Source organism: Choloepus didactylus, chromosome 2, assembly GCF_015220235.1.
Source record: "Choloepus didactylus isolate mChoDid1 chromosome 2, mChoDid1.pri, whole genome shotgun sequence".
Lineage (NCBI taxonomy): Eukaryota > Metazoa > Chordata > Mammalia > Pilosa > Megalonychidae > Choloepus > Choloepus didactylus.
Genome location: NC_051308.1, coordinates 62,518,068 through 62,540,307, shown reverse-complemented (window position 1 = coordinate 62,540,307; position 22,240 = coordinate 62,518,068). Strand labels below are relative to the sequence as shown.

At 34.3% G+C, this 22,240-nt stretch overlaps 1 protein-coding gene across 2 annotated transcripts in view; it reads left to right on the top strand.

Annotated features, from left to right (window-relative positions):
• The window catches only part of NEK7 (NIMA related kinase 7), a 141,660-nt gene that overhangs the window by 81,458 nt on the left and 37,962 nt on the right, over positions 1 to 22,240 (top strand). For both annotated transcript variants that reach the window (XM_037825096.1, XM_037825097.1), the window contains exons 4-5: positions 8,249 to 8,311; positions 9,774 to 9,884. In XM_037825096.1, coding sequence (XP_037681024.1) covers positions 8,249 to 8,311; positions 9,774 to 9,884 — 174 coding nt within the window. The remainder of the gene's footprint in view (positions 1 to 8,248; positions 8,312 to 9,773; positions 9,885 to 22,240) is intronic.

Genomic DNA, 22,240 nt, shown 5'->3' with positions numbered 1-22,240 from the left:
TGGGGGAGACAGACAATAGATCAAATAGTTATAGCCAAGAAGGAAATAACCAGGGCATTAGAGACAATCTAATTGAGGGGAAAGGAGGCTTTTTACATGGGGCATACAGCAAGGTTTCTCTGAGGATGTGAAATTTAAGCTGAGGTAGAGGATAAGAAGGAGTCAGTTATCTGCACAGTAGGGAAGAGACGGTTCCAGGTATTGAGAACACAAATACAAAGGCTCTGAGTAGTAGGATGGACTTATTATATAGTAAGAAAAGTCAGACGATCATTGCAATCTGAGTGATTTGGGGGAAGGAGAGAGGTGGCATGGGATTTGCAGAGCTAGAGTTTTCTTTGTAGGCAATGGAAAGAAGCCTACATGTCATTATAAGGGAAGTGAACAGCCATCAAGGGCTTTAAGCAAGTGAGTGATATAATCTGATGTATTTTTTAACAATTGCACAGACTGCAGTGTGGAAAATGGATTTGTTCTCTTTAGTATACAATAGTAATGCAAACATGATTAATTGAAAATGTGCAGCTGCTAAATAAATAACATTATTAACAATATGAATATAAATTTAAAAAGATGAGCTTTTAAAATGTTTAAGAATTAGAGCCAGGAGAATTCACAGAAGCAAATAAAGTGATGTAATAATCTTCCTTGCTGAAAGCAGGTTTGAAGAAGCAGTACAGCTAACCTTTTTCCACAAATAGTTTTTCAGTAATTGTTCTTTAAATGACTCTTATCTTTCCTTTGACATTCCCACTTTTCTCATAACTCTTTCTTATGTAAAGTACCCCTCCTTTCTTGTCCTGGATACAGAGGAATCATCTTCATTAGGGCTTGTTTTTCACTGCAGCTGTAGACCTTATTCTACACCTTTCCATCTGTCAGTCCATCTTTGAAGCCAGTGCTATTCAGTTAATTTTTTTTTTCCATCCTTTTCCCTTGTCTGCCAGTTTCTTGTACTTATCTTTTTTGTTGTTGTTGTTTTTTTTGTTTTTATGTTTTCAGTCCCCTGCTCTCATTTTTCTTATGTCCATTGCCTGGCACCATTATTGACTCTTCTGAAACCAGGTCTTAACGATTTCTCAGTGTACCTGTTTCCATGACATTCATTCTGCTCTCACCCCACCATCATGATTTACCCTACTCTTTACTTGTTGTGGCTCATCCTCTCAAAACACCCTCTCTAACCACAGTTCTTCTCTCCCTCATTCTAATTAAACTTCCTCTTGGACTACCTGTTCCATATTTGCTAAACCTCATCTTTGAAGTCTGATTTCACTTGGGTTTTTAAATTTTTTAACCTTTCTTTGACAGTTATTTCAGCAATATAGATGATTCCACTTTAGAATCTCCTCCGTCATGCTAATCTCTAATGGTTTATTTCCACTGTGTATTGCTTTATTTCTCTTTTCACATGTAATCATTGTTCCAGGTCCCGTCACACAGAAGCACTCAGGTTGTTTCTTGAAGTTTTGCTTACTTGTCTTTGGAAATTCACTCTCTTACACTTCTCACTGGAATCTGTTATAACCACAGTGTAAGAAGAACCCCAAATCAGTGGATATATAATTATAATGTTACTCTCAGTTAAAACCACTCTCAGTCAAAAGCCACTGCCCTGAAGCCTCAGCCACAGCCCTTATTCCATTCATACTCAACAGAGCACATCATCTTATATTCGACAGAGATAATTTCTGCTGAGGTGTTTTTCAACTGTGTAGCTATCCCACCTCATCTTAAGATCATTTTTTTCTTTTCTTCTCTATCCTTGCTCTGGATTAATTGCTTCTCTTCTGCCTTAAGACTTCTCCACCACTTGACCCATATCTCCCATATCTGCCTTCCTCCTCTGCTTATAGATATCATCACATTAACTTTCTTACTGACATCTCTACAGAATCTGTTGCTTCAGTACCCACAACTTCTTAGAATTTGGCTCTCCTGTACTCCATTGATTACACTGTCTTTGTTCTCCTAGCTCTCTGGGTGCTTCTTTTATGTCCCTTTCAATGGCTGCTCTTTTCCTCCCTTCTTTTGGGAAATTTTTCAGTTATGATTTTGGCTTTTTGCTCCCCCTTTTACATGGACATTCCATGGCTTCCAATGTACCTCTTTAGCTGGAGCCCTGACTAAGCTTTGCAGAGCTTCAAGCTTTCACAAAATCTGAATGAAAGATGAATTTCCAGTGATGATTTTCAGAGGGTTTTCTAATTTTAAAGAAACTTATTGAAGAGGGCTTACTGATGGTTTGGAAGTCAGACCACAATATTACCAGCCTGTTGAGTTAAAAGGTATTCTCTTAGAAACAAAGAGTTTTTAAGTCATAGAATAATTAGTGACACAAACTACTGTCTAGTTCTATACCATCATTTTCTAGGGTCTTAAGGAGCCCACCAGAAAGAAATCGAGGCCTGTCCTTAAATTTGCAGTTCAGATGTGTTGACGTATTAGGATAAGTGAGGAAGGCTGACATAAGCTAGATTGTAGGCCTGGGTGTTAGAAGGAGCAAGTCCTCTAGGATCAGTATAGAACTCGGACCCCTTTGCTTAGCCAACCTCTCCAGTCCAACGTCTCCACCGCTCAAAGTGCCTTTGTATTTAGGCCAGGAAGTTCTGGCATAAGAGACCATCTGGAGATGATTTTTGTTCAGTGATTGTGGTTTTTATCTAGAAAAGCCACAGTTCTTCTGTTACGGAGCGCCTATCCCCTCCCCCATTTCCTACCCTTTCAAATAAAAGAAAGGGAAAGTCTTTGCCTACCAGTCAGCTAGAAGAGGTTCTCTTCTGTCTGCAGGCTGATAAAAAACTTACTCCTATGATAGAGGAAAGAGTTTCAGGCCGCCCACCCCTGCACCTCAACATAGATTAAAAGAGGGTTAGCGTAGCCATTGGGCAGTTTGAATGGAGGGATGGAAGCATCATTATAGCACCAGGGTCAAGAGGCTGACAGAATGAAGAGAGGCGAGAACAGCAGGATAAGCAGAGGCATAATCAGAGTGGAAGACAGGGCCTTTGAACTCAGGGACAAGTTGTCCAATTCTTTTTTGTAGGTTCTGTAAGCTGGTGAGACCTGGGAGCTATTTGGTTAAGATTTCCTTATATGTAAGGTTTATTTAAATTGAGGTATACCTGGTTGGTTGAACTCTCAGTATAGTTTTAAAACACTTTCTTTGGTATGTTTTCAGTTTTGTCTTCTAACAATTTGACATAAGCCTTTTTAGAGATGTTTCTGTTAAGTTACTTGATTCTTTTTCTTCTTAAAGAGATCTAGTGTTAATCTTTTCAGCTTAATAAGTCATGAGTAGGCAATATTTTGGAGATGACAAAAGAAAACTTTTTAAATGATTCACAGAATACCGAGAATATATCAGCCAGTTCTTGCCTAACCAGCTAGTAATTATGCTCTTACCAAGTATTAAATTAGTTTAAAAACCTGAAGAGCCTTTGTTAGTGCTGAAAAGGATGCCTTTTGAAGACTTAAAAAATATTTTCACAAAATCCAAATTGTTTTCCTATGTGTGGTTGCCTTTTCTTGCTCATAAAAATCAGTTAGACAGCTATAACTCTAAGTTTGGAAATGACTTATTCTAAAGATTCAGCATTTATTTTTGTCTCTACTTGTTGGCTAAGAGGTGTACAAAAATAAAGTTCTTCTGAATTTCCAATTAAATGTATTTGTAAATGTCCTTGGTTCAGAATTTAGTTTTTCCTTAAATGTGCCCAGCAATGCTTATTTTCCCCAGTGTTTGATGAGTGGCTTTTGATATTATTGAAAACTCAATTAATCGAAATAAGTTAATTTATAGTATCAAATTAGTTTAATTGTAAGTTGAAATAATTATTTGTGATTTCTAAATAGCATGCTTCTGTCTTGTTATTTTGTGTCCCACAAGGTTTCCCAAAGCTCTCATACACATCTTACTCACATCTCACTCACTGTTCATATATTTTTAATCATAGAGATGTTGATTATTGAGAGATTAAATTTATATGTAACCTCAAGTTTGTGATTTTCTTCATTTTAATTATTAGAATCAAAATTATCCTTTTCTCTGTTTAAAGAAAGTTTTTAGGAATTCCTTTAGTTTTTAGGAATTCCCACTGTTATTTTGAGTCTTCTTAAGTCCCTTGTGACTAGCAGTTCTTGAGAATGACATTTAGCATTCAAGATTCAGCAAGAATCAGTTATTTTTCTTGCCATTTTAATTTTTTTAAGGACAGTTCAGGTGTATTTCATAACTGTAACATAACAGCAAATTCAAAACTTTCTGTTTACCTTAGTATTTGTTATTATTTAACATGTTACATAATAACATCATTTTTCTGGCATCCTTTGGGAATTGAGGGAATGAAGGGCCTCTCTATGAGAAATTTGCTAAATGTGAAGCTTACTCCTTTTAATTTTAAGTATTTTTATAGAAAACTTTCTGAAGTGTATTATACTTTACTGAGTATATTCATACTCCACTCCACTTGAAGTTCTCACATTACTTTGTACAAGGAGCAGTTATTATATTGTATGTTAATTTTCTGTGTTCCAGTTTGTATTTTGCATCTTAAGGACTATAATCTTATTTTTTTCATCTGTTTCTATAATAAGGTCTGGTGAGGTTTTCCTGAATGATAGAAAGCATGAACATGAACCAATTTAAGCTTATCTATACCCAGGTATTGATATTGTCCAGGTTTATTAATATTAATCATCTATGTATACAGTAAAACTGGGATGCTCTTGGAGAAGATTGTGGTATATTGGATTTAGTAACATCACATTGTTTTAATTCTGACAGTTCCTTTTTTTTTTTTTTGGTACCTCTGCTATTAATGTCAATTTATGTCTAGTCTGTTATCTGCTTTTATCAAATTTTGATATATATTTGAGGGCTTCATAGTTGCAAAAAATTTCTTACTAGATATTTTAGGTGAAATGGTAATAGTGATTTGCTAATCTTAGTCTTGTCCTTTCCATTCTGTTCTGTTCCATTCCATCCCAAAATTGTGATAGTTATTCATGCAAGTTCACTGTGGCTAAGGCTAACTAAGGTGGTTAGAATTATTATGAATAGAGAGAAGAGAAGTTACTGTTTCTGATACCTGAATTGATACACATTTCGCTTTCCATTATTTGAATCAAAAGGAAGGAATCTTTGACGCCATCAGGTTTCTCTCTTTATAAATCATTAACTAAGATAAGATTCTTAATTTTCATGATTTATTTCATGCTTTCCATTTTCTTTTATATGTAAATACAATGGGTTTTTTTTCAAATTTTAATGTTACTGTTCTCAACTGTTTCACGTTAAATTGATACATGATGTTTCATTAGAAAGTGTAGAACCAAAATAAATAGATTGTAGGAACAATGAAAATGATTTTGCTATAATATTAAGTGAGAAAAAAATGCGCGTGCCATTTTACATACTGCTGCTATTTTCAGTATGTAAGGGACTGAGCAAAAGCTAAAATTATTTAAGATAGTGAGGTTATGGAATTTTATTTTTGTTTTAAAACTTTAATATTCTCACACTGATCTTTTTAATTAAAAATGAGGAAATGAGAACTATGTGCATATTTGAATATTATGAATGACATTGAGCAAAAGTTGCCTGTTTTATAAGCTGTCATTATATATCCACATTCTAAATTTAATTTTATGTCTTAGGGTCAAGGCTCTAATGTTAACTCCTACCCATGTAGGAATTTCTTCCTTGTCTTTCTGGTACTGCACTTTGCATAGACATGTATTTTAGTATTGACTACTTAGTTGTCTATGTGTTAGACTTTACTGGTCCAATGGGGAAAAAGCAGACTGGAACTGGAGCAACCTGGGTTCAAGTTCCAGTTCTGCCACTTACTATTTTTATGACCATAAGTACATTATTTAACTTCTTTCAGCCTCAGTCTCATCTCTAAATTGGAGATAGTACTATCTACCATATAAGATTGCAGTGAAGATTAAAGCAACATATGGTCATATGGTTAAAAGGCCAGAACCCTCTGGTAGGTGTTCAGTAATTGCTTCCCTAATTAATAATTCTTGGAGCCTACTGTAACTTTCAAGTTATACAACTACTTTTCCTGGAACTTATTTGCTGTCTGAAGCAAGAAGACTTAATCAAGTTGATAACTATAAATCAAGTTGAAGACTACACATAAAAAAAATAAATTTTAAAAATTTATTATGTGACTAGGATTTTAATTGGCTTAGTTTTGTAGGATTGACTTACTGAGATATTTTCTGCAATATATCTAAAATTTTGCGTTTTTAATTTATTGTTTATTTTCCACAAACTTAACAACTTTGAGAACTTTGAGACTTTTCTTTGTTTTTGGCGATACGCTAAATATCCTTTCTAAAAAATTTTTATTTGGGTAACATATATCGACTATAAAATTTCTCATTTTATCCACTTGCACTTATACAATTCGGTGGTGTTAATAGCATTTAAATGTTGTGCTACGATCACCATCATTCATTACCAAAACTTTCCCATCATCCCAAATAGAAACTTCATACATTTTAAGTGTTAACACCCTATTTCCTACCCTCACCCCATTCCCTGATAACCTATATTCTAGATTCTGACTCTGAGTTTGCTTATTCTAATTATTTTATATCAGTGAGATCGTGTACCATATGTCCTCTTGTGCCTGGCTCATTTCACACAAATTGCTGTTTTCAAGGTTCATCTGTGTTGTAGTATGCAGCAGAACTTCATTCCTTTTTTTTAGGGCTGAATAATCCAGTTTATATATATACCACATATTGTTTATCCATTCATCTGTTGACAGGCACTTAGCCTGCTGCCACCTATAATGCCACTGTGAACATTGGTGTGCAAATATCTGTTTGAGGCCCTGCTTTCAGTTTTTTGGGATTATACCTAGAAGTGGGATTGCTGGGTCCTATGGTAATTCTATACGTAACTTTCTAAGGAATTGCCGAACTGTTTTCTATACAGCTGCACCATTTTACAGTGCCACCAGCAATAAATAAGTGTTTTTTATTTCTCCACGTCCTCTCCAACACTTATTTTCTATTTTTTGTTTTGTTATTTTTTGTTTTGTTTTTTAAATAATAGCCATCCTGGTGTGTGTGAGATGGTATCTCACTGTGGTTTTGATTTTTATTTCCCCAGAGGTTAATGATGTTGAGCATCTTTTTCATGTTCTTATTGGCTATTTGTATGTCTTCTTTCCAGAAATGTCCTTCAAATCTTTTGCCTATTCTAAATTGGATTGTTTGTCTTTTTGATGTTTAGTTAGAGGAGTTCTTTATATATTCTGGATATTAAACCCTTGTCAGACATATGGTTTCCGAGTATTTTCTCTCATTGTGTTGATTGTCTTTTTACTTTCTTGACAAAGTAGTTTGCACAGAAGTTTTCAATTTTGATGAAGTTACATTTATCTATTTTTTCTTTTGTTTACTCACAAATATCCTTTTGATTGTGTTGTTAATTTTTATGTTTTCACATTAGCTCAACATTTCTTAACTTTTTCTTCCTTAGCACTCCTCTGCGAGCCTTTTTAAATATTATTTTCCTAATTGCCTTACTGCCTTCCCCAAGAAATGTTAATACTACAGATATTCTATAATTCTTTTTATGTACTGAATGTATACTTGTGCTTTATATTTAAAATGTACTCATGTTTTGTCGCCTCACAAAGAACTGATTTCTGTCCTCTTGGAGTGATATCACCCTCATCAAGAACCTATCCATTAGATCTTTTAGACATGATTTGACTGGGGATCATACAGATTCAGAGCTTGATTTCTATTTGAGCAGTGCTGCTGATGAATTCTGGCTGCCTCTTTAATTAGCTGTGTGACCCTTTGTCTGCCTCTTAAGCTTCTAAAGCCTAAGCTTTCTTAATCTGTGAAATGGGAATACTAATACCATCCTCATAGGATGAGATGAGGAAGTTCATGCAATGCATTTAGCACATATTAATTGTTCAACACATTAACTATTATTATCTTAATGATCACACTTAACACCTGAGTGACAGGAAATATCTAGCTGTTCTCTTTTTCAGTTTTTAATGCTGATAGTCTTTGGAAAGCAAACGTTAGCTTTGGTGGTAACATGAAATAAAATACCTACAAATCTCCACAATTACTAAAAGCTAATTGGAAAGAAAATTTATTCATGTACATGTAATTATACATTAAGTATTATAATGAATATGCATGGTAGCTTGAACTATAGATTATTATTTTATTAAACAATTCTGAATTCTATTTTTAGATATTTGATTTAATGGATGCCAAAGCACGTTCTGATTGCATCAAAGAAATAGATCTCCTTAAGGTAAATAACGAATGAACTTTTGAATATTTTGAGCATAACTGAATGTGTTGATATAAGTGATTTATTATAATATCACACTTACAAAAGAAAAGATTTAAGAACTTACACCACATTGATCTCAAATAACATTATATGTGTCTGAATCTCAGTACACTGACAAATGTGATTACCTTCTGGGTTCATTGTAAGATAATTTAATCAGAATATGTGGGAGGATCAGATTTTTTTTTCCCATTTTAAACTAGGAAATGGATAGAAAAGACATAGACATTGAAGAAATTTTTTCTTGACCATCACAATTATACATATTCTAAATTATGTAATATATGCACATTAGCAATTTTTTTCCAGATTTAGCAAGGGTAGATGTAAAGATTACTACAGGAATTAGATTTTTGGTTTTTCATCCACTCAAAGAATATGAGTGAGATTTCAGTTTTCTCTGCATTTCTCCTTTTCTAATGAAATTTCTTTTGAGAAATGCTGGGGCTAATGTTATATTTTAATTTTTAGGTGGTTCTTAGGTATGTTTTCAATGCCATCTGTTTGTGTTAGTGCATGAAAAGATTCTGATTATCCAAAAAGATAAGGGTAAGAAAGAGTGCAAACCATGTTTTTTCACTTTTCTATTAGTTGAAGTAATTGGTTTAAAAAATATATGAACTTCTATTATAGAAGTACTATATCATTCATATAAATACACATATATATATAAATTTGTAGAAAACTTGGGGGGGGGGAAGCTGTAACTAGAAGGAGAGGAAGACTATCATCCATATACTTTCTGAGGTAATTCTTGAATAACTTTCTTTAAGAAGCTTATTTGCCTTATGTTAACTTGTTTAAAGATTGAGCAAAAATATTGTAAATGTCTATAGACATGCATTTATTTCTGCAAAGTGAAATTTTTCTTAGAGATGATTTTATGAATTATCCCTCATATATAAGTTCTGTATATTTATATTACTTGTAAAACCAATATTTAGATATAATAAAGTGGATACCAGTTTTTTTTTTGTACCACTGGGTGGAAGTATACTAAGACCAACCCTAACTTCAAAGAAATCAAAAGGGACACTTTATTTACCATGAAGTGCTCCTAAATGACAGTTCTCATTTTGAAGGATATAATTTTTAGTGATTGGTGATTTAATTCTGCTATTTACTTTTATACATATATTTATATGTTAATTGGCAGAACAGTTTTTATAGTTTTAAGTGTATAATTTACTATATAATTTCTAATAAATAATGTTAGAATAATACTAATTGACATGCTGCTTTACTTTCAGTAATTGTAACACGTTTCAAAATTCACTAGATGAAAGAAAAATATACTGACATGTTAAGAGTTTTGTAATTTAAATTAAATACAGCATGTAAATTTATTCTTAAGTCAAAAAACTATAGTGATTCTTTGGAATTTATAATAAGAAAACTTGATACTTGTTTTCTTTCTCAGCAACTCAATCATCCAAATGTAATTAAATATTATGCATCATTCATTGAAGATAATGAACTAAACATAGTTTTGGAACTAGCAGATGCTGGTGATCTATCCAGAATGATAAAGGTATGTTTTTAAAAAAAATTGTTTTCAAATTTAATTTTTCTAATAGAGTTGACTGTTAAGCATATAGGTATATCAGATACTTTAAGTTAAAACTTCAACAGTGCTTAGCATATGGTAGATATGTAATAAATGGTAGGTGGTGGTGATGTTAATGATTTTAAAACTGGTTTACTTAATGAAGTTCCCACTGGTCAACTTAGATATATGAAATCCAAAAACCAACTTGGAAAAAGGCCATGAGACTTGTCTTCTGTGAACTAAAGTTAAAGTTTTGCAGCTTGATTTGTCTGCACAGACCATCCTTGATCCTGTGTCTCTGGATAACAGAGAAAGGAGGGCAGAAGGAGATTCTAGAGCCCTTGAACATCAAACCCTGACTCAATCACTTAAAAGTTATTTAAGAGCGTATTAGTTGAGTTTAAGTTCAGTTGCAAGTGATAGAAACCCTCACAATAACAGTGACTTTAAAACTATTTTCCTTTGTGCAACAATTACTTCATGTCACATTTTCTCAAAACCAAAATAATAATAGAACTTACTTCATAGAGTTGTGTTGGTTAAATCAATTACTGTTTATAAAGTGCTTACAATAGAGCCTCATACATTGTAAAGCTGTGTAAATGGTAGCAGCCACTGCTATTACTACTACTACTACTTCTTGGTGACATAGAAGTCCAGGACTAATATGGTGGCTCTCCTCTATCAGTTTCTCAGGTACACAGTCTACTTCCAGCTGATCATGTCACCATTGCTAGGTATGAAGGGACAAAGAGTATTTGCTGGCTGTCGCTTAAGGCACATTCCTGGATGGTGACACACAACATTTTCACTTTCATCCCATTTGGCCAGAACGTAGTCTCATGAATACGTGTAGTTGCAAAGGAGGTTGAAATACGTGGTCTTTGTTTGACTAGCCACATTGCCAGCAAAACTTCTGTTAACTATGGAAGATGAGTTGAATAGATACTGGGGTATGACTAGCAGTCTCTGCTGCATGGAATTATGGAAGGAGTTTGAAAAAAAAACAATTTAGGTGTTTTATATGCATTTTATTTAATCTTTACAAGTATTCTAAGAGATAATCTTGACACTTAGAGAAAAGAAGTAATATTACTAGTAAATGTCAGAACTGGTTTTTGAAGTCAGGTTTGTCAGAGCAAAAAATCCGTGTGTTTTCCTCTAGGCCTTAAAGATTTCTGTATCATAGAACTCCTTTGACAGATGAAAGCCCTTGACCTTCTGCTCAGAAACATGCTGATGTACTTCCAGTTTTGCATTTCATTTCAAAGCGTTCCCAGATTCTCTGATCAAGGGGTTCACAATTCTCTGGCAGTAGTTAAGAACCATGCTCTTGAGTGTGGTTCAGTATCAGCTACTTAAACTCACATGTAACTTAACTTTTCTTAAGCTTGGTTTCCTCATTTGTAAGATGGAGACGATTTATGAGCGTGCTTTCCATATTATTAAAACACTACATAAAAGGAAGTAAAATTGTTTTTATTATCATTGAATGCCATCAAGCTGACTTTATTTGTTTAAAGTTCCAGAGTTAGAGTGAGTCACTTTTAATCAGTTATCTAATACTCTGTTTTAGGGACTTCCCAACAGTAGCCCAAACAGCTAACCATTGACAAAATACATCTTTGCAAATTAAGGAACAATAAAAACTTATAGTCATGATTTTAAAAAGAAACGCAAATATTCAAATGCAAAATATTACAGAACATCTGTCTACCAAGATGAGAGATATAAATGCAAACATAAATAGCCCTTATAAGAGAGAACAACCAATATAAAATTATTTGCCTACACCTTTAGGTATGAGAGTTATTTAATTACGTGTAGTGGGGAAGAGAGAGGGCAAACCATTAGCAGAGGAATACCTGCTGAAGTTAGACTAAAACAAGCAGACAATTTTCATTTATTAAGTCTTGCCCTTCACTGAGAGGTTGATAATATGGGGTTTTGATTGTCATCTAGAGTTTCTTGCTCTTGTCTAATCTAGTTTCTTCCTTTACTACTCCTGCTCCATACATGTCAGTTGTTATGCCTGGCCAGTTATCAAGGCACACATGAGCATATAACACTTACCTTGGAGGAACAGTTCTATCCTTTCGTTACCTGAGAAAACTAATGCCAGACCAGAGGGCCCAATAGCAGTTCTGTCATCTCTAACTTCAGCTTATTGAAATTTCTTAGGCCAATGGGGAAGGAAAGATATGTCAGTGTGATCTTATATATATTGTGGTGATGGACTCATCTCCCTTATTTAAACAGATCCTACTGTCAGCTTATATTCTCAAGGACATTTTCTATCAGTTGACACAGTGGACATAGTAAGATAGATTTGAAAACAACAGAATTGGTAAAGTAAAATTGTTAATGACACCCTTGGAGTATCTGTGGGATTTCTGACTGAAATTCGATGGTATCTATCATACAAAAGATTATTTAGAAAAAAAAGTTCTTTTGAATAAAGGCTATCAGGTGATCCCTAGTGAGTTATATGTTTATATAGCAACTTTATATACTTTGGTAGATACTGAATTGGTTCTTCCTTAGAGAATTACTAGTATTATCTCCTCTTCTTCTCCAATAGGCTTTATTGTATAAACCTTTAGTGATTCTATCCTTTATTCTAAGGATCACTAGTTGAATTAGTCAAGAAATAAGACATTCTGGGTCAGGTTTCCCAGTCATTTTGGAGCTCTTCTAAAGGTTGAAAATCATGTTGTCAAACAGTAAACCTTGTAACAATCACAGCATGATAGCCATAGCAGAGGGTTATACGAGTGTCCTTAACAGTGAGGTGACCAAGCAGTTTCATACGAGTAGCATATCTTTATATCCTGGTTATATTTCTGTATGTTCTTTGTGGTATGATATTTTAGACCTGACCAAATGACTAAATTGTATTCAAAAACAATAATTTAGTAGCTTGGGAAGATCAGACCTGAGAGCTCTCTCCTGGTTGTCCATTTGACTTAGTAAGCTTTGTGTTTACTTTATTTTTAAAATATAAAATAAAAAGCCCTCTTGTCTTTCATTAGTTTTCTCAAGTGAAAGTCCCTCCGCTCTCCCCCTTCATTCCCACCTCCCACAGGTAATTAATATTAACTTTTATGTGCATAAAACCTTCCCAATTTTATTTTCTCTCTTTGTACATACACAAATATTTCTGTTTGTTTTCTTTCTCAGACACATAATTTATTCAACTTTTCCTTTATGGATAGGCAGTTAGATTATTTCCATTGTTTTTCATTCTTATAGACAAAGCTCAAATACAAGTATACACACACTATTATCTATTTCTGTTTCTGTTGCATAGGTGACTATGAATAGTATTTCTGGGTTATAAGGTATGCACATTTTAAATTGTAGTAGATACTGCCAAATTGCCCTCTAAATTGATTATACCAGTCTGTAGCTTTTCTTTGAAACCAGCACTTTATTTCATTTATTCATCTATTGGATATTTACTGTGTGCCTTCTTAGAACTCATGGTCTATGGGAGAGACAGACATTTAACTAACAACCATAGAAAAATGTATAGCTGCAGTTGTAATAAGTTATATTAAGGGAAAGTATGGGTTATAATTGGAGTTTACAGCAGGGTAACCTAATCTAGACTAGGAATTTCTGATGGCAGTGGGAAGATTTTAGGCTGTGGTGATACATGACCTTGATTTATAGTTATTTAATCAAAATGATTGAGCTGCAATTTCCTCATTCATAAAATAGGGTTGATGATAAGTGTCTTATAATGTTACCTTGAAGATTAAATAATTATCCTTATAGTAAATGTATGTGTATATATAAAAATAGGTACACACACATACAAATATTTATATGTACTATCTGAATATATGAAACTTGATATGTACTCAGATTTTCTTTATTCTATTCAAACCTCTGATTACCACTCTGCTTCCCTCCCTTGTATCATACAAAATCTCCTCTTCCTTACTCTTCATAGATGACATCACATTTCCTATTTCACCAAATAAATGGAGGTTAATCCCTCACCTTCTCCTGACCAAACCTGTTAGACCAACTTGTATCTGTCCATGTTCTCTCCTCCTTCCCCTCTTCTGCCATATTCCTTATTAGACAGGAGGGATTTATTATTTGTTTTCCACCTGGGTTCTCTATTCTGCCTCCCCCTACATTCTCAGAAACCTTAAATTACTCTATTCCCAGTCCAATATCCACAACCATTTTGCATCTTCTGGATCCCTTCAGTCTCATTTAAACATGCTCAAGCCAGTGTTATCTTAAAACATGTTTGCATATACCCACATGCATGTACACGTGCCCCTCATTCATTCATTCATTCATTCATTCATGAAACTTACCTTGTTAGAGAAGACAAATAATAAAATGATAAGCATGTAGAATACGTAGTATGTCAGATGGTGATAAGTGCAATGGAGAAAAATAAAATTATGAAGGACAATAAGGAGGGACAGGTGTTGCTATTTGAAATAAAATGATCAAAGAAGGTCTTTCTATTCCCACCTCGTCCTGCCGTTTCCTTCATTTACTGCCCTGGTTGTTTTTTCCTTCAGTCAAGTACTCACTCCCGATCCCATTTCCAAAATAACACAAGAAATGGCTTTTGAGTGGCCTCTGTCATTAAATCCAGTGGACTTTTTCAGCCCTATTTTAGTTGCTCTCTCATTATCATTTGGCTCTGCTCTTATAACTCTTCCACTGGCTTATTGAGTACCAGAGTCCCTTAGTTTTCTTCCTACCTCTTTGGAAACTACTGTTTCCTCTTCTTCCTAGCCTTTAAATGATGGAGTATTTAATGTTTAAGTCCTGGCTGTTTTTAATTTTGTTTGCTTTATATTCTTCATAGCTAATCTTGTCAAAACTGTGGATTCAATTATTCTCTATACTCTTGTTGACTCCCAGTTTTTTGTTTGTTTGTTTTTTGTTTTTTATCTTTAGCCTAGAACTCTTTTAATTCTGAACCTATCTAGCTTAACATGTCTGTCAACAAATAATCTTCCTCTCAAACTGCTCTTCTTCCATGTTCCTAACTTGAAGAATGGCACCACAGTCTATCCATTTTTTCTTACCGGAAACTAAGACTCTTCTTTGACATCTCTCCTACCTTACTTCTCATTTGCAGACTCACACCAAGTTCTGTTTATTTTTTCTTCTAAATGTCTTGCAAATTTCCCCACACAGCTGCATTTCTGTTTCTCTCCTTACAGTGTGAAATAATATTATCTCTCATGTGGAGAGTGAGAGCCTCCTAACTGGTCTCCCAACATCCAGCACCCATTCCTCAAGTTTATTTCTCCATCACTCTTTAAGAGGGAAAAAAAAACAAGAAAAAGAAAATCCTCTGCTTTCAGATTCTTCGCAAGTTTCCCATTGAGGGTAAAGATTAAAACATTGGACAAGATGTGCCAAACCTTGTGTGGTCCAGAATGTAAGCTCCTTGAGAGAGAGATCTTAGTCTGTTTTTGTGCGCTCACACATTCCAAGTGCCTAGAACAGTGCTGGGCACAGAATAGGTGCTCAGTATTTGCTTTAGAATTTGACCCCTGCTTTTCCCTTATGTGGTCTGGCACCTTGAGTTTTCACTTCACAGAATGTGCCCTGCTTGTTGCTGCTTCAAGGGTCTTCATGTATGCACTTCCCTCTGCCTGGGATGTTCTTCACTGTTTGCTGATCTATTAATCCTCCAGTTCTCAGCTCAGATATCACTTCCTCAAGGGTGTTTCTTTTGAGCCGTGGACTCTTGTATGTTATTAATGGCCTCAGGTGTACCCTTCTTTCATATCTCTTAGTAACGTAAGCATGTAGTTATTTGTGTGGTTATTTTATTGATGTCTGTATTTCCCGTTGGAGTTTAAAGCTCTGTTGAGTACAGAGACCATGTCCGTCTTGCTCACCAGGGTAACTTCTGTTTTTAGGGAAGTACCTGACTCATTACAAGAATTCCATAAGTAGGTGGTAGATAAATGAATTTACAGTCTGTTACAATTCTCTGTTCTAGGGCTAGGTCAGTTGTGCAATAGGCACAGAAGTTTCATATCCAGATCTGGTAGAGAAGTTTCACATTCAGGTCTGGTAGGGAATTGCTAAACATTGAGTAGTATGATGGTGCAAAAGAAGTCACTGTTCTTTTAGAATGTTAGAGGGATTTTCTTTTTTCTTTGGCTCTAAGAAATTCTAAAATTGTTTTCTGTGCACCCTTGTTAGTGTTGTAAGCAGTTCTTTATAAAGAGACCACATTAGGAAAGAATCATAGGAATGTCTTATGTGAAGGAACATGACAGTGATTTAACCCTTTATAAAGGACCCCATAGATGCTTGAATTGTAAAGAACATGCTTTATTTCTTTGCAATGAGTAATAATATGTGTAAATCATTGTGCATCTAAATGACAATGTATTTCACTCTTTCCAGTCTTCAGCTTGATTGGGGTAGAAGAGAAAACATAGCTCCTGTCTGTTTTCCAGAAATGAACCTCTGGATAGCATGGCATCAAAGATTTTTACAAGTAAATAATTAATTGGATTAGAGCAGGCTGACAAATATAATTAAGCAATTTATAGTTGAAATATTCAGTATTTCTCTAATTAGTGACAAAGGAATACCTGAGGCTGTGGTCAGATGAAAAACTTACCAGATGAGTTTTAGAATAAAAGGAAATCCAGAATTTTTCATCAGTTATTAGAGTTTTAAAGGAAAACAAACTCTTACAAAACAGATTTCACAATATTAAGTTGCACTATATAGGCTGTAAAAAAAAAATACTCTATTTTGTAGCAAGCACTATTATGCTGTGCATTTTTACCCTTCTAATGTCAAGAAACCTGTTTGGCATGGAGACATATAGAGATGAGAAACTAATCTCAAAAATATCTAAACAAGAGTTTTTGTTTGTTTCTGCTTAAGTTGTCAATAGAAATATTGTTAAAATATATTTTAAGTTGTCATAGCCCATTTTGCAAAATATAGCTCATTTCTTGAACTATGTGTGCCTATTAGAAGTCAATATTTGAGACATACAGAAAAGAATATAAAGGCATTTATTTAATGTTATATTTTTCCAAATCTATATTTGCTAAAATCTCAATAAAACAAAATATAAACTCAATGTGGTAAATCTCTTCAGGGGAAACTCTGAAGTTTGTTATCTGTTAAAAGATTTCCATACCACATCACATTGGCTAAGAAGAATGTGATTGTTTTTCTCATAAATGTTTTCCAGTGAAATATGCAATATGTATAATTTAGATAGATATCATATTTTGTGCCAAGTGTTTGGCACAATTCCATATAACTAATTAAGGCTTTGTCTTCTTATTCCTAATATATTTAGATCCAGGCTATCTTGGATTATTAACTTTCTATATTCTAGATGATTATCTTTTTTGTGGCATTCCCTTTAATTTTGGTGGAAACCTCAAAACTTTTTCTTTATGCAGACATAAAATTAATTTTATCTCATGACTTTTAATGTGTTTAGAAAGACTTTTTATTAGTTTTTATTGCTGTGTAACAAATTACCACATATTTAGCAGTTTAAAACAATGCAAATTTATTATCTCACAGTTTCTGTGGGTATGGAATCCAGATACTGGTTTCTGTGGGTATGGAATCCAGATACGTCTGCTCAAGGTTTTTCAGGACTGAAATCAAGGTGGCAGCTGGGGGTGCAGTCTCATTTGAAGCTAAGGTTCTTCTTCCAAGTTCTCTGATTATTGTAAGAATTCAGTTCTTGCATTTGTGGAGCTTAAGTTCCCAGTATCTGCCTTTCAACCAAGGACCATTCTCAGCCCCCAGAAACTACCTGCCATTCCATTCCATGACTGTCTCCACGGCATGGTAGTTTGCTTCTTTAAGGCCAGCAAGAGTCTCTCTGGCTTCCAATCTCTCTGACTTCTTTGAAGAGCTTACCGATTAGGTCAGGCCCACTGTGCTGGTTTGAATCTGTGATGTCCCCCACAAAAAGCCATGTTCTTTAATGTAATCTTGTGGAGGCAGACTTATTAGTCTTTTGATTAGGGTGGAACTTTTCAGTTGAGTGTTTCCATTGGAGATGTGACTTACCCAACTGTGGACAAGACCTTTGATTAAATTATTTCCATGGAGATGTGGACTCCACCCATTCAGGGTGGGTCTTGATTAGTTCACTGGAGTCCTTAAGAGAGCTCAAGAGCTGACACCGAAGCTGATGCTTGAAGATGCAGACAGAAGGACATTTGGAGATGCTAAGCTAAGAGATGAAGCCCAGAGTTTGCCCCAGAGAAGCTGAGAGAGGACCCCCAGATGCTTAGAGAGAAATGCCCTGGGAGAAACAGGAACTGGGAGAAAGGAGTGAAGACAGATGCCCAGAGACATTTCGGCAAGCCATTTTGAAACACAACTCAGGAGCAAAGAACCAGCAGATACCATCACATGCCTTCCCAGCTGACAGAGGTGTTCTGGATTGTGTCAGCCGTTCTTCAGTGAAGGAATCATTTTGTTGATACCTTAGTCTGTGTATGTCTATGGCCTTAGAACTGTGACTTTGTAACATAATAAATCCCCTTTATAAAAGCCAATCCATTTCTGGTATTTTCCATAAAAGCAGCATTAGCAAACTGTCCCACCCAAGATAATCTTCCTTTTGATCAACTCAGAGTCTGTTGATTAGGAACCTTAATTACATTTGCAGTATTCCTTCTGCCACTTAAGATATCATAATATGGGTATGATATCCCATCATATTCACATGCCCAAATCAAGGGAGGATTATGCACCAAGAGGTGAGTATATTTGGGGAGGGGTGCATCTTAGAATTCTGTTTACCACAGACTTTTGTAAGTTTGCTAGAAATCAACCATATTTTGGAGATTATGATTATCTTCAAATATCATAATGTATAATCTTTTTCACCTACTTGGTTTTTGTTGGTTTTCACATTTGCAGACCCATGTTTTATTTGTACTTATCCAAATTTAGAGGTTGTATTGGAAATAAAATCACTTTGAAATGTCTTTTAGGATTACACTCTGTGCTTTTGTATCCTAAAAGTGATAAAAGCTTTCCGGCAGTACCGCCTGTGATTTATAGTTTGCCAAGCTACCTATACTTTTCATTTCAGCATCTGGCATAAAGCATGTAGGCCATGTCAGATAGCTATGAAAATGTGCAGTGATTCCAAATGAAATCTTTTTTTATAAGATCGTCTGTCTTATATATCACCCTTGAATTATTCTAAGGTCTTAAGGTTACAAATTAGTGGGACTGTCTGAGAACAAATCTATATAGAATTGACTGCTGTATACATAGGTACATATAATAACATGTACACTTCTATGTATATCCATACAGATTTGTATATATATGGTATGTATGTGTGTCATTTTTACAGAACAAATATCACCAAAAAAAAAAGCATGGGTTTTCTTTGATTCTTAAGTAATTTGATAGTGATAAAGAATTTGGTGATTTTACTAACTTGAAAATTATGTAGAGTATTGACCATTATGTAGTTCTGTGAGCATAAGTAAAAGGTAATATATGTGTTTACTTGCAGAAAATTAGAAGATAATTCTCAAGGAGCTTAATACTCCTTAGATTTGAATGTAATATTGGTCTAAAGCTACCTTTTAAAATCCGTGTAACACCAATAGTAGTAATTCTGGTGGCTGCAGACAATGAAGTAAAGGGAGGGGGTACAGAGTCTTGACTCCGGTTCCCTTATGTCAGACATCTCATTTTCTTTCACTTAGACTTCTGTCGAGAGTTTTGCTGTCTCGTTATTGCTCTGCTATCTTTTCTTTGTCCATTAAGAGAATTGAAATAGCTTTACATTGTCTTACTCTTTTCTGCTATAAAAAAACAAGAAAGAATTATTTAAAAAAAAAGTAAATGTTTCTGTTTACCTTCTTGATCTTCTACACCTTCCTGGAGACTGACTTTCTAATTTTTTTAACCTCATTTTCTTCATCCTTAGTACTCTGATGCAGTAGAGAAACAACACCTTAAGTATTTCCAAGTATTTTCTCTATATCCGTGTTAGTAACATGGAAGTTTCTCTTGACAATTATTCATGTGGCAGCAATGCTGGCATCATTCATTGTAGTGATTGTATGTATACATACTGTTTTATTGATCTTTTATTCTTTTGTACATCCTGACTAAGTTTCCTTCATATTGATGTACCATTTTTCAGAAGACAACTTTTTAGTAGAAAAACATGGTGGGTTTATAGGCACTTATTCTTGTCTGTAAAATAGTTTGATTTTTAGTTTTTAGACTTAATTGCTCAGATTGTATGTATATCTATCTATCTATCTGTCTGTCTATATATATATATGTTTGTTTCACAGTTTCTATCCTAAGATAAAATATATTTTTGGCTTCTGGTACTAATCCATACAGTTTTGACTTTTCAGAATGAATGGATTGCATTTATATACTAAATTTATAATCTAGGAACAGCTGAGCAACTTAACAGATTTTTCAACATTACAGGAAAAGAAAAAGACTAGGAGAGCTTGGATGGGAAGTATTTTATCAAAGTAGATAAAATGAGGTGCTGGTGATAAATATTATCAGTGATCTCATGTCTGCCAGGCCCATTCTGCGTAGCACCTTCTTAAGCAAGTTAAGGTATCCGAGTATTATTTGGAGTGCTAAGAGTGAAAATATTCACATGCTGAAAATTAATATTACATACAGAAATTTTAATTCATATTTAACTATTTTGCACATTTGTATGATTCTCCCAAATTGTAAACAGCAAATATTTGTGTAACTAAATCTACCGATGCCTTATTATACCTTCTGAAGAAAAGTGTTTCCATAGAAAGTTTAATATATGGTAAAAATTATACTTAGAACTGTCACACTTTCAGAAGTGTCCTATCTTTTCTATCACCCAGTCTTTGTACTTTTAATTCTTTGAAATAACCACTGCAAAATATTGTCTTATAAAATGCGTTATATATACTGCGATATTTCTGTCTGACATCCCTTCTAAAGGTAAATGTTTTACCTAATTACAAGTTTGTAACAGAGAGCTCTAGCTCCCTGTCATCTCATGTGAAGACCATTTATAGGATTAAGTGGACCAATAGGGGTCTTTGAGAGATTTCTTTGCTCTGTTTTTATTAACAGTAAATATGAAGGAGGGGATACCCCAGTAAGTATTTTTTTAAGTTTGAAAATGTGCCAAACAGGCATTTATTGTTTATGTATTATTTGTAACTGAGATTATAGAAATGTAGTTTGTATTTTAGAGGTAGGGAGACCTCAGAAATCATCTCCAAACTTTCCATTTAAAATAATGAGAAAACTGAGGGCCACAGTGTTTAATGGCTTGTTTTAAGGTCATAGAACCAATTCTGTCAGGTCTCGTAATCAGTTTTATTATTAAAAACTGAATATGGATTGTGTTAGTGGCTCATTTAAACATTTAACAACACTCAAACAGGAAATGTTTCCTTATATTGAATATAAATCACTTCTTCTTGATAGATTCTTGGAAGAGATGGAGAACAGCTGGTGCCCTGCAATGCCAGTTCTCTTGTAACTTCATTATTTCATATGTAATCATTTCTCTTATCCCTCCTTCAAATTCTCCACAACTCTCTTTGGTTATTGTGACCTGAACACAGTAGAATGTACACCAGGATTGCATTTTTGTTTGTTCATTTTTGCTTTTGTTTAAACACAACATTATTTAAAGCTATATCTAAAGGATGCTTGATATATGGTTCCCAGAACAGCTAAATAATTTGCAGGGCCCTGTGTGAGTACACGGGTTGCATGTTCATGAAGCCGGCCCTGATAGTTCCAGATGTTTTGTCTGAATCTTTTTCCTTTAATGATTAACATGCAAAACTGTGGGCTTAAATATTTTGATATACCATGGAAATTCTTTTCATAAAACAAGGAAATTGTTTTCTTTCTCTGTTGATGAGTTTATGCTGGGTAATTTCATTGAGACTTTTCCCTAGAATTCTTTAGGAGGAAGGCTAGGATTACAAAACTTAGAAATATGTAGTATATGCTCTACTTGGAGTTGTAGTGCCTTGAATGCAAGAACCATATGACCCAGTTGAGTCCAAAAATTGGTACTTAGGTTTTCAGTCTACCGTATAATTGGGTTGGGTCTTGGAAATTTAGTTCGTAGGAGGATATTTGGAGATTGAAAAAAAAAAATTGTGATTTTCTCAATATCTTTGAATGGAAGCAGCTTGCAAATACAGATCACTGAGATGACATGGAAATATGTTTTTCCAAGTGCGCTGGATTTCACCTAAGTTTAATGATGGCAATCTTTTTACTAATAAGTGAGAATATAATCTAATCTGATGTTTGTATATATGTTTTATGTG